General features: G+C 35.5%; 2 protein-coding genes across 3 annotated transcripts; one reads left to right on the forward strand and one right to left on the reverse strand.

Annotated features, from left to right (window-relative positions):
• Positions 1–6: 6 nt before the first annotated feature.
• Positions 7–4,159, reverse strand: LOC148271298 (uncharacterized; the record flags this gene model as incomplete). The annotated part of the gene is made up of 4 exons (XM_088241549.1): positions 4,121–4,159; positions 1,995–2,727; positions 1,486–1,600; positions 7–541 (listed from the first exon to the last, which is right to left on the reverse strand). Coding segments are annotated over exons 2-4 (1,374 nt in total), but the record flags the coding sequence as incomplete, so codon positions are not given.
• Positions 4,160–5,074: 915 nt separating this feature from the next.
• On the forward strand, positions 5,075–13,221 carry LOC148271299 (E3 ubiquitin-protein ligase FANCL-like). 2 transcript variants are annotated; one of them, XM_088241555.1, is made up of 6 exons: positions 5,470–5,589; positions 6,173–6,284; positions 7,946–8,092; positions 8,782–8,952; positions 10,380–10,549; positions 13,050–13,221. In XM_088241555.1, exons 3-6 carry the CDS (start codon positions 8,011–8,013, stop codon positions 13,152–13,154), a joined length of 528 nt encoding a protein of 175 aa, XP_088097681.1. In that variant the 5' UTR covers positions 5,470–5,589; positions 6,173–6,284; positions 7,946–8,010; the 3' UTR covers positions 13,155–13,221. The 2 variants fall into 2 exon arrangements, with proteins under 2 accessions (XP_088097680.1, XP_088097681.1); XM_088241554.1 differs by lacking the exon at positions 6,173–6,284 and having other exon boundaries at positions 5,075–5,589.
• The last annotated feature ends 395 nt before the right edge of the window (positions 13,222–13,616 follow it).

Here is a 13,616-nt window from a genome sequence, read left to right on the forward strand (position 1 = left end):
TTCTGCTGTTTTCACACCTTTTGCAATGCATAAATTATCTCCCATTGTTTCACTACTTTCCACAGTACTTATATTATCTTCACTTATTTCGCTATCTTTATTGGAAGAGATTAGTTGTTCGATGACAGATTTATCTACGGAGCATATAGAGCTGATGACAAGTCCCGTTTCTTCAGTTTCTTCTTTGACTAGATTTGACTCTATGGGGACTTCGAAGAATCCGTTTTCTTCTCCGTTCGCGAGACTGGTAACATTGCATATTGAAACCATTCCTTGGTCACTAGAGTCTTCTGTATCCATCAGCTCTCCTTCGGCGAGCATCTCTTGGTCTTCTTCAGCTTCTTCCTGGAGCGGTAGGTCTGGGGAATCCTGAGTGGAGTCTTCGTCAGGTTTGGATCGGAACACTGTTCCGTATTCGTCGTGGTCCTCAATTTCATCGTCTTCTTCTTCTTCTTCCGCAAAATTGGGATGGTACTCATCATCGGTTGAGTCCATTGGTGGTTCATTTGATTCATCCGCTGACAAGTCTGATGAAGCATGGCTAAAACAAAACAATAAACATACCGAATAAGAAAGAGTGTCCTACCTAACATTTGTATGTTCTTCTTTTAAATTTTATTTTAAATTTTAGAACAGCGGTTCTAAACCGGTGCTCCGCGAGTTTGTTGCAAGTGCTCCGTGAAATTATGAAAACTCAACAATGTTTGAGTATGTCCAAATGCTTGCAGACTGGCTGGATTTCCTCCCTAAGGAGTTATTCATATTCAGATTTATTTCAACAGAGAGGGAAAACATTATTTAGAAGGGAATATGGAAGTCTGACATTTGCAGGGCTTATGTACTGTCATTGGCTGGTTTAAGTGGCCACTTTACGCACTGTGTAACAATTACCATTCTGCCCATCTTTGAACATCCACATTTCCTCAACTCTTCCGTCCGTAAAGGAGCTGGAACCTTTATTATGCGGGTGAGATTCATCCGGCTGAACCAAATCACCTACTAGGCAACGCCTGAAAACAATTTTCCAATTTTTATACTTCTTCTTTTACCAGGTAGTTAATTCAACAATGTTTGAGTATGTCCAAATTCAAACATGGGCAGAATGGTGAATGTTACACAGTGTGAAAGTGGCCACTTAAACCAGCTAACGACAGGTCATCAGCCCTGTAAATGCCTAGACTTCCATATTCCTTTCTCAAAAATGTTTTCCCTCTGTTGAAATAAATCTGATTATGAAAACTCATTTAGTGTGCTATTTGAGTTGCAAATATAATGGCTAGATGGCAGCGAAGTGAAGTTCTGTCCGCTCACCTCACAACAGCGCCAGCGGTCAAGTACTCTGTCGAGAGCCGTTGCTCGGTTACTAGTTGCTAGCACTTCCGCGCGGGGGATACCCCTTGCGTTATTGCGTTTATAAAGCTAATAGACCGACTGTGACTAAATAATATTTTGTGTGGTTACATTATTAGATCAGACGCAGATTACCTTTCAGTGTCAGATTTGTCGGGATATTCATCTTCATCGTCCAGGTCGCTGGAGTGGCGTTCCCTACCCTCAGTCTCCGCCAGGAGTCCCAAGGCATCGCCCTCGTGCAAACCATCTGTACAAGAAACACATAATAAGAAAACATTTGAGGAATTTAATGAGATTGAGTTTTTCTACTGACATTTCTTGGTGGAACTGCATTTTAATTACATGAATAAAAATATGTATCTTTAAAAACATGTCATTTAAATGTACCTACACTTAAGATTATATTTAGTTTTAAACAAATTATCCTTACACTGTATAATATTCACCTGTCTGAAGATGCCCATTAGAGGGTGAAAGCGCTAATTGGTCAAACAAATAAGTGGAAGTGTACTAAGTATTTTTTACTTAATAACTTTTATGAAAATATAAGTTATTACATCATTACGATGGAATTCCATCAAGAATTGACAGTAAATAATTTTAATCAAATATTTTTTTTTATTAAAAAAATATATACACACCTAAAGAGGCATCCTCCAGATCATTCATTTGTTTTTTTTTCTCAATTTTTTCATCTTCTGCCGCGGTCGCCCTTTTCTCTTTATCGCTTCCCCCCTTATCATCGGCTTTGGAAAGAATTCCCATAGAATCTGCGGTGGCCAATATCTTGCTCTCTATATCGCTAAACTTGTTCTTGAGAATGTTCTGCACAGCGTCACCGACACTGGAAATATTTCCTGATTTAAATTTAGATAAAATATCGGCATCAGAAGAAAGGTTTTCTTCGTTTGTTTTTTTTTCTGGCGAGAATTTTGGCACAATTTTTGGAGGTTCCTTGTCTACGGTACTTTTGATTTCAGCTGTCTTTGATTCTACTAAGGGATCAGATTTATCTATGGTTTTGCATTCTTTTTCTGAATCTTCTGGGAGTTTTTCATCGTCAATTTCCTTTTTTATGGATGAATTTTCACTTTCATCGCTTTCCAAGTTCACTCCTAAAAACGAACTGATTTCTGATTCCAAATCTAGGGAGTCGTTCAGCAATTCATCTTCAGTTCTTGCGCAAATAGCTTCCATATCTGACGTTGATATTGTAGGTACAGCATCGTATTTTTCCGGGGTTGAACATTTAGGATCGCTCGAAGTGTCCATATTTGAATTTGCCGTGTCGGGAACTGAAGAGTTATCAGCTTCCGCTTCCGATTTCTTCTCTTCTTTTGGAGAGTCGACTTCCATTTTTTCCATTTTGGCAGCCTGCAAACCGCCAGTTCGAAATAAAATCACGGATTGATTTAATTACCTACAAAAAATAAGATATTAATTTAGGATAAGTACATTAATGCAAACAGACAAAACTGTTTTAAAGACTGGGACATAGAATTATAATTTACCAGAAGACGCGTAGAATCATGTTTGCATATATCGCATTGTGTCCAAAAGTCTGAAATCCCGCCGCGCGCATGCGTAAAGTGGCTACGTAATGTTACCAGACCGGGATATTATCATAACACAAATTTAAGATAATTTCGTGTAATGTTACGTTATGTTTAACCACAAAAAATATTTTGCTGACTGGACTAGAAAAAAAAACAGGTACTTTTATTAGGCTAGAAATACCAGGCGCCACATTCAATAGTACGAAGGCTGTCTGGAGATTGGATATTTACTCAGTGAAAACAAAATGCCGCCTTTATAACGCCTGCATAACACCTATTCTCCTTTACGGATGCAAATCGTGGTACCTCATTAGGTCCCAAAGCAGCAAAATTCTGAGTTTTGAGAATAGGTGTCTCACAAGAACTCGGGTGTGCAGTGGTTTCACTTTGTGAGGAATGAAGTAATAAGAGAACGGACGCAGCAAACTCCGGTGACAACCGTCATCGAGCGGAGGCGATACGGTCGGCTCGGCGATGTGCTGATGGATGCCTCCCGAGAGCCTTAACCACGCTTGCCTACTTTGCAAGGCATCAGGTTCTCGACGTCCTGGACGTCCACGGCTGACTGTTCGTCGGCAGTGCGTGTCAGAACTACGGGACGCGAACCTGACTTGGGAGGATGCACATGAGCTGGCAGCCGACAGAGATGCTTGGAGGATCTTTGTAGACACTGCAGTATGCTCCAAATAGGGAGCGGACATGGAATAATGAATGTATTTCATAGACCTTTATTACTTTAAAATGATTCTTTTAAAAAGATATTTCCCTGTTGGGGTGATAGCCATTCAGCGGATAGGATTACTGATTTAATCCTTTGATACAGTACGATGTTCCGAGGAACACCAACATTGCGATTTTATTTTTCCCCTAATAAATCAAATGATAACGTCAGGTTTTTGCTTCTGATTTCTGGGCTCATGAGAGTGGAGTTCCGAGTGAAGGTCGCCAACCTCCGACAGGAGCGGCACAAGAGACTAATTTTAAAAAGCAGTTTTTCGCAAGTTGTTTACATCGTAAAACTTAAAGACAATTTAATGAAATTCGTGTAAAATAAGGATAATAATATTAGAAAAGATTTATAAAAGCATACAGATTAACTTTAAAATATACTAGACTTGTAGTAAATTCAATGATATTGACATACAGTACACGACAAGCGCAACTTTTCAATAATGTAGACTGTAGACTATGACAAAACTTCGGCTACTTACTTCAGATTTATGATAGTTCTGATTGAACTACAGGGTTAATTTAATTTGTTTACATATTTAATCGCGAGTTTAAAGGCTTTAGGATCATTTTACATTCTTTATTATTTAAAAAATATTGTATTTCGTACTTTTTTGACACTTAAATGCAATGCCGGCGAGCGCTTTGCTTCGCTCCGAGCACAGACTACAGATATCTTCCGATCTCCAACCATAGATTAAATTCTGTAGTCTGTGGATTAAATATATATAATATATATATATATATATCTAGTTATGGCTTACACCATGGATTACTGGATATGCAAAATAATATGCTTGAACGTAGTGAAGAGTGTATTCAATCGTTATTATGCATAAAATAAAGGTTTTTTTTTTGGGAATAACCCTCTAAGCCTCTATTTTGAGGTTTATCAGCAAGTGGGAAAGAGGGGATATGGAAGTTGGTTACGAAAAATACACCACAACACCAAGACCGATTGAGAAAAAATCTTATATGGATTTTTTCTGGCAACTGGCGGGAATCGAACCCACGACGCCAGTTTCACAGTTGGCTGTCTATCCAACTAAGAGCACTTGCATTAGTCTTGAAATATTTCAATTTGAATTTAAGAAACAAATTTTGGAAAAATATTGAAGTTTTTTTTTTTTTTTTCTTCTGATAACAAATATACGTATACAATATTAAAACTAAATACATTTTTAATATTTCTTCGATACATATATTGACCTTAACGTTTCCCATTACGTAAAAGAAGAAAAAAAAACCATTTCATTTGTGCATAATGGGGAGTGACGTTTTACAATTATATTTAGTTAATCTTTATTATTTCTTTGAGAATTCTTCAGAATTTATGAACTGACTTCTTAATTTTATTTTATTCTTTCTTTTTTTCTTTTTAAAAACTCGACACTGGCCAGAACACAAAAGTTAGGTGAAAACGCCATAAAAAACAAAAAAGAAGAAGATATCGTTTGACAGATTGACATAGATATCTGTAGTCTGTGATTGACATTTCACTTAAATTTTCGTGGTTTTCTTTTGTTATTGTTTTCGTTTTGTTCGCCGGCAAAATATTATCAAATTGCGGTTGTGATTTTATTATGCGTGATGAATAATACACTTTTCAATCACCGACTGGCGGTTGACCAATTTTTACGCGACAACAGCAGTAACGTCGAAGATTTATTTAAAAATATCGACAAAATATTAATGAATGATCGGCCCAAGGCGAAAAGTTCTCATGAATTACCGAAGCTGATAACTTTAATAGGCCAGCTGGATAAATTGAGGACTGTTCATGAGAATTTAGACGTGTTTGTGAACGATAAATTGGAATATGTTAAGGTTTTGGTGGAAGACGCAGTGGGGAAAAAGCAGCACTTTGTTTTAAACGTCGAACAAGATGGAAAATTCGGAGTAAAAGAACACAGCCTACCGGATATGATTGCTTTGACTCCAATATTCAATGGTTTGTCCGTAAATGTATACCTTTCTTACGTCTTTTTCTTACCCATAGTCCTTAAAATATAGCTCGATTAGAATGACATTTGTCGGCAAAAGTGACGACAAAACTTTTTAGTAACGTCTAAGAAGTTATTTACATTGATACACGAAAAATCATTCGTATCTGGCGTGTTAATTTATTTTTTCAATACAATGCTTAACACAAATCAACATGACATCACAGCCACACAAGAGCTAGACTCTGCAAAATCTTTTAAAAATAATGTTTTGACGAAATTCTAAACTGCGATTCAATTTTAAGTTAATAAGGGTGTATGAAATACATATGAGCAAAAAAATTTTTTTTGGTCTTAGAAGCACAAAAAATATTTTCTAATGCATAATTTTAAATTCCCACAAAAACGGTTCATTGCACGCCCCTAATATGTCATGATTCAATAAAATTTTGAACTTGTTTGTGACCATTCAAATTTAAATTGATCATTGTCACAAATCAATAATAACTACACGTACAAATGGTGTAGTGAGAGATTTTTTTGAAAAATATATTTATACTTTTACATTGTTTGTATTCTTTTTTTATACAGAATAATGTTCCCTCACTGAAGTGTCCCGTGCCGAGGGAAACATTTTACAAAATGAGAAACATGCCTAAGATTAGCTATTTAACAAAGTTAACATAATAACAATAAAAAAATGGTAATAAATCCAATTAACGTAATTATAATTTTTAATTAATTTAATAATTTAATTTCGTAATTTTTTATGAATCAACCAATAGAGAAAGAGAGAGCTGTAAAGGATATCCGGTTTGCTTACCGTAAACAAACCAATCGGAAGAACTGACAGATAAAAACCTCTCACACGCGGAGTTATTTCTTCTTCTTCTTATGGTTCCTCTCTCCGATTGTGGTTGGAAATCATCGTTGCGATTCTTACTTTATTGGCAGCTGCCCTGAGCAAGGACTGAGTGCTGCAATGGAACCAGTAGCGCAAGTTCTTAAGCCGAGAGATGCGCCTTCTACCTGCACTGCGTCTTCCTTCAATCCTTCCCTGTAGGATGACTTGTAAAATGTTATATTTTTCGCCTCCATCACATGCCCAAAGTACTCGAGTTTCCTTTTCTTTATGGTCTTCAGTACCACTTTATCTTTTTCTATCCGTCGGAGAACATCATCGTTTTGGACTCTGTCCACCCAGGAGATTTTTAATATCCTCCTGTAGCACCACATTTCGAAGGCTTCGATCTTTTTGTCCACGTTTCGACGCCGTAAAAAAGTACTGAGAAGACGTAACATCGAGCAATGCGCATTCGGAAGTCTAAATTAAAGTCTCTACTGCAGAGAAGGTCACGCATCCTGAAAAAGCAGTCTCGCGCCATCTCTATTCTGACTTTGATCTCTTGCGAGTGATCCCATTTATCATTCAGCCAGCATTCTAAATATTTACATTGAAGAACTTGCTCAATAACCTGCGCTCCAAGTTTCAAAGTCATTGGGAAAGTTGTGGCTTTTTCCGAATAACCATACATTTAGTACTGGAAATATTTATCTCTAGCCCTTTATTTAAACTAGCCGTGTGAACTTTGTCCAATAATAGCTGCAGGCTTTCCATACTATCTGCTAGTTATTTTAAAAATACAAAACTTAAAAAGGCCATTGCGCTGATAATATAAGTAAAAATAAAAATTTGCTTAGTTTAATAGTCTATTAACAAATAAAAAAATTGTAAAAACACACTGAATAAAATATTCGATACTACTTTTAGCCCTCAACCAGAGCTTGAAGTTTTCGAAAAAGTCGATTTTTTGCTCTAAGCCGGCTGTCATTTCGAATTTGAGTAAGTAAATCAGTCCAATTAAATTTTATAATGTGCATTAAATCTTATTAAATAAGCATCTAAGGGCGTGAGTTGCACTTTGTTTCGTAATAAGTGGGTAGCATTGTTTTAATGGGCCATTGTTTTCGTCAATCTAAGTCAGGCGCTCGACGGAATCAGTTCCGCGGAGTGTAAACTTTTTTCGTTTCGGTAGTTTTAAAGCGTGTTCGAATTTGTAATGTAATTAAGTTTTTTATTTACTGAAAAAAAAAATTTCATCAATATAGATAATTAATAAAATGTTCAGACAGTGATAAACTTCAAACCTTGGTTGAGAGCCAAAAGTAGTATGGAATATTTTTTTAAACAATTTTTACGTTCAATGTGATTTAAAATGCAACTTTTTAGACCCCTTTCACTTTGATGTCTAAAAAAATAAAAAACCTCATACATCATCGGCCCACTCTGCTGAACATCCTCATTAATTTTCCTGAATCCATTTTACACGTTTTTATCGGTATTTAATAATAACATAATTTCAGATTTAATTACACCTGTAAACACCTTCTTGGACTATGTCCACAACCTTAGTGACTATTTCCAATTGATGTCTGATCTGGACGAGTACTGTTGGGTTATAGATCCGGCCAACCCGACCAGCAAAGACAATTTTCGGAGAATCATCATAGGTAATCAAAACACTTTGTTAATATTCATATTTGAAGAATTAACCACAACAGGCCAAAAGGTCCAAATTAAAAGGGTAAATTACAGCACAGAACACCCGGGCTTGAGAAAAATCACATTAAATTTTTGTGTTCTCACCGAGAATCGAACCCGGAACCTTCTGTTCTGGCAAACGGTGATTTGTAAAATTGACAAAGTAGGGTAAAAAAAATTACTACCCTTGCAACACTAACGAAATTTCCATTTTGTTTCTTCGACAATCTGACAGATGGAAAAATAATTCAATTTTTAAGTAATGCATTTGTTATATACACATTCATTTGCTAATTACACATGAAATGTGATTGCATCCTGTTTCTTTAAGATCCTAGCAGTATTTCCATACTTTAAAAGGACTCAACACGGCATAGTTGAATTCAAATCAGGAGTTGCATACTGAGCGACGTCTACAAATAAACTAATGGGTCAAAACATAAACCTACTAATTTATGAGTAGTTGAGTCGCCTTCTGTTTGATGTGCGTATGCGGTTTCTGGACTATTCTTAATTCTATGGTCTAAAGTTATCAATTAACTATTTATTTTTTAAGTAAGCTAATATTACATGTGGCTCTATAAGCGACAGCGCGTTAATTCTCTGCTCGTAACCTCGCTTTTCCAAGGGGTTGATTTGTAAAGAGTTTGATTGTCAGGTAACGACGTGTCGATGGTTGTCACCGTGGACTGCCAGAGCAGCGAAGAGCTTCCCAGGGTGGCTCTGCTGGGCCCGTCAGCCCTCACCGACCCCCTCATGCAGAGGGTCCATCAGTACGGGGACTCGTGGAACCCGCTGCGAGGCATCAACAACTTCCTCGACATGCTCGGTAATGGGATTGGATATTCGTAACTACGAGGGTCATCCGGAAAGCAGTACCCATTTGCAAATATAAAAAGATCTATTATATTTATTTTATTTATGCTTTTTTAAGTTAGTTCACAACATCTTAAGAACTAATAAAAACTTTTAATAACATTACAATTCTTTTATCAACATTTCTCAATAACACATTTTTTCAAATTAATTTAAAAGGTTTTGATCTTTTTGATCTCCTTTATTTCTTCAGGTAACTCATTGTACAGCTTCAATCCCGTGTACAATGAGTTTTGGGATTCTGTTTTTCTCCTCATTGGTAATCTTATCTTTTTTTATCCCTTGTTTCATATGTATGACATTGTTGGTTAAATTTTATCATTGTTTTTATTTTATTCAGTCCCTTAATTATTTTATGCATAAAAATTGCTACATTATATTTAATTGCTGTTTTACTGTGAGCGAGCCAATTTCTTTGTGCATTCTTTCTACATTAGAATAGATATTTCTTTTGATTATAATCGTATCGCCTTATTTTGAAGAATTTGCATATTTTTAATTTCTCCTTCATTACATACAATGTGGGGACATATGATTGTTTCAAATATAAGTTTTAACGAAAAGGCGGACTAAATGAAAAACGAATTTCATTCAGTTTTGTGATTGGGAAATATTTGAGAAAGGATAGGAACATGGAATAGATACCTACCTTTAATATGATCTGAATGTTCTTCTATTTCTGGCACTGGATGACAAAATGAACTATAAAATGTAACAATTTTTTTAACGACGCGCGACGAATCCAACCACTTTTTATCCGATTTTATGTCAAGTCAAAAATGTTATTTGGTTTTTGTTCTAAATCCGAATCTTCTAATTTTGAATTTCTTCTATCTTGATGTTAGGTAGGTACCATAAGGATGGGTCAAGGGAAAGATGCGAAGAAAGGTAATCGGCCAGGAATACTATCGATAAATGCTATTATTTACTTAACAATAAGAACACTACTTGTTATATCTATTACATTTCGCAATCTTCCCATAAATGAATTTTTTTGGCTCCTCCCTGGGGAGGAAATCCAGCCAGTCTGCAAGCATTTGGACATACTCAAAACAGTGTTCAATAATTCTTCTTCATTATTTTACAACAAATTAGTCAATAATGTATTCTCGTTATTCTCCTTTATTATCTCGATTGAACGCAAACAGAAAGAGGTGTCCAAAATGCTCACTATTTGTCTACTTGACATTCCATTTTAAAGGCTTATAAAAAAAATAATAATGCTACGTAAAAGCAAACTCAATATCTTGTAGATCAGAAAATTATCTTTCGAATGACGTATCTTCATTTTGTTTTACTTTTGGTGCTCTTGGGTACATTATAATGCAACATCCATTAACACTTCAACAACAATTGATAAGTATTGTTTGAATGCTTCAGGCCTCGACGAGTTTCCGCAAAAGACGGAGCTAATGGACTCAGCGACGGAAAATGCTGAAATTGAGTGTGCCATATGCCTTAGCAGTAGAGACGCCTCTGGCAGGCTTCCCGCCGTGGTGTGCGACAGAGAAAGCTGCAGACTGCACTATCACGAAGGCTGTCTCTATCAGGTAAAATTACTGACACGCTTTTCAATAATGATGAATGACCCCCGTGGAAATGAAATTCTATTCCTATAGATAAGGGTCAGTGCTGAGTAAGCTTCTGACGTCACTGCGACCCGTGTAGATCCATTGTAACGTGTCTCCGTAAGTTAATTCTTGTTCTCCTAATCTTTAGGGGGCGTGGCCACCATAATGATAATATTTGGCTGATATATACAGCTCCGTTTTGTGATAAAATCACCTCAAGGATGCTCTACAATTTTATACAGTGCTGTGACGGACAAATAAACACAGGTATTTGGTTCAATGGAGTAGGGATTTTTTTTATTTATTTACAATTTTAAAAAACCCGTTAGGGTTACATTAGAAATTTAATATTGTCTAGTCATTTTATGTCTCGTCTAGTCTAGTTAGTTCAGTCATCATGTGCTTTTTCAGATGGATTTTAAATTTGTCTCCAGTAAAAGTTTTCAAGTAGTAAGGTAGGTCGTTGTAGTGTTTAAGTCCATTATGTAGTATTTTTGACTGTCCTGTGTTTGTCTTTGCTTTTTCAATATGAAAGTGTTGTTGTTGTCTGGTGTTATATTTGTGTATGTCAGCATTTTTGACTAAATAAATGTCTATGTCTTAATAAATGTAACATAAGTATATTGCGAATAAAATGAATAAATAAATAAAAAAATAAACATACACATGCATTTTCAGTTTTATAAAATAAATATAGGCAAATTATAGAAAAATAAATTGGAATAACCCTGCAATAATAAATACACGGGTACATATTTAAAAGTATTTACAATGCAAATTAATATCCATTCGGCAATTCTCGACCTGAGTACGGCTCATTGTTTTGCTGCGAACTGTAGCTAACTTAATACCCAATAGTCATAGAATGAAAAACATTTGAGAGAAGGTAATATAGAAGTCTAGGCATCTAGAGGGCTTATGACCTGTCAATTTATTTATTTTACACTTTATATACATATACAATATATATATACATATAAGGGCGGGCATATTGCCTTAAGGCAATTTCTTCCTACCTACCCAAACCGTTCAGTTTGGACATGGACATATTGAATCTTACAATTTTATACAAAAATTAAAAGCAAAGATTAACACAAATAAATATATATATAATAACAAAAAAATTAACACTATTCTATGAAGAGAGGAGAGGAGATGGGAAGGAAAGAAGAAGGATAAAGGAACAATTTAAATATTTAGATAGTGACATTTCAATCTTGACTTAAATGTAAATAAAGAAGCTGCGTCTCTAACATTAGTGGGTAGATTATTCCACAATCGAGCGGCTACTACTGTGAAAGAGGAGGCAAGAAAATTAGAGCGATGACAGGGTATTAAATGGGTTCTCTCGTTACTAGAACGAAGAGATAGTTTTTTCAATGGCTGGTTTAAGTTGCCACTTTACACACTGTGTAACATTCACCATTCTGCCCATATTTGAACATCTATATTCCTTGAATTATTTCATCTAAACCAGCCATTGACAGGTCATAAGCCCTGTAGATGCCTAGACTTCTATATTACCTTCTCTCAAATGTTTTTCATCTCTGTTGTAATGTGTTAATATAAAAAAAAATTTAAACTTTTTTTTTTTTTTGCACCACAACAGGCCAGGAGGCCTAATTACAGTGGTGAATTACATCACAGAGCACCCAGAACCGAATCGAACCCGGAACCTTCCGTGCGTGAGTCTAGCGTCTTGACCACTACACCACGGAGGCCACCAAACAACAAAAAAACAGCTCCCCAGAGAGTTGAATTCAGTCCTTGTCTACAAAAATTTAGACAAACTCAAAATATTGGTCACAGAATGGTTTTCCTACGTTTGGGCTCCACTATAGCTTGGCGCATCATTACTCTGAGGTCTGATGGGTATCTTAGAGCCGTATCTAGAAGGGATTTATAATACGTAGTGAAGAGAATATCTAATATCTACTTGTGTCATTGTGATTTGCATAAATTTGATTGATGTATTTCAGCAATCGTGCAATATTTATGATATAATCAAATCCCTGCTAAACTATCATGTTATTTTACTGTGTAAAATTTTACAAAATACTGTATTATACTAATTTTTTCAAAATGTAAATCAAATAAAAACTTTAGCTCCCTTCATTTGCTAATTACACATGAAATGTGATTGCATCCTGTTTCTTTAAGATCCTAGCAGTATTTCTACACTTTAAAATGATACAACACGGCATAGTTGAATTCAAATCAGGAGTTGCATACTGAGCGACGTCTACAAAGAAACTAATGGGTCAAAACGTAAACCTACTAATTTATGAGCAGTTGAGTCGCTTTATGTTTGATGTGCGTATGCGGTTTCTGGACTATTCTTAATTCTATGATGAATAGTAATGTATATTTGGGATACTTCTGCAAAAAATAAATCTTTTGTAAAAGTCTGCTTGTAAAAAATATTAAAAATTGGGGGGGAGAGAATCGAAAGTAATATATAATTTATGGTTGTTTTCAGTGGCTGTTGGCGGTGAACGGCAACGTCCAGACCTTCAGTGTTATTAAGGGGGAGTGTCCCACTTGTTCTTCTCCAATATGCTGTCCATTCGTTGAAATTACATAACCTTTAATGTTGTATTTACAAATGTTTCATTATCTAGTCTATCCAATAAAGAATAATGCAAGCCGAAGTTGTAAAATTTTATTTTACTGACCAAATGTTGAATCCTCATGCAAAAATATTTATTACACATTTATTGAACCGTAGTAGCATACTATTTTTAACAAACCAAGAAAATTGAAATAAACTACCCACATTACAATACAAAGTCAAAAAATCGGGTTGTGGTCCCGTGGCTAGTGTTTCGGACTCACGGCTCAAAGATCCCTGGTTCGAATCCACTCTACCCCAACTTGATTACCATTTTAGGATAGTGAGTTATTTACAACTCGTTGAAAATGGCCCTCAAAATGAAATTTTTAGGTAAATCATAAGAACGCAAATATTTCTTTTTCAATAAAAAAATAACTATATATTGTAGCCCAAGTGCTTAGTTACTAACTTAAAATATTTATCTAGGTACTC

Source organism: Micrasema longulum, unplaced genomic scaffold (assembly GCF_059751315.1).
Source record: "Micrasema longulum isolate JH-2025_06_02 unplaced genomic scaffold, ASM5975131v1 h1tg002960l, whole genome shotgun sequence".
Lineage (NCBI taxonomy): Eukaryota > Metazoa > Arthropoda > Insecta > Trichoptera > Brachycentridae > Micrasema > Micrasema longulum.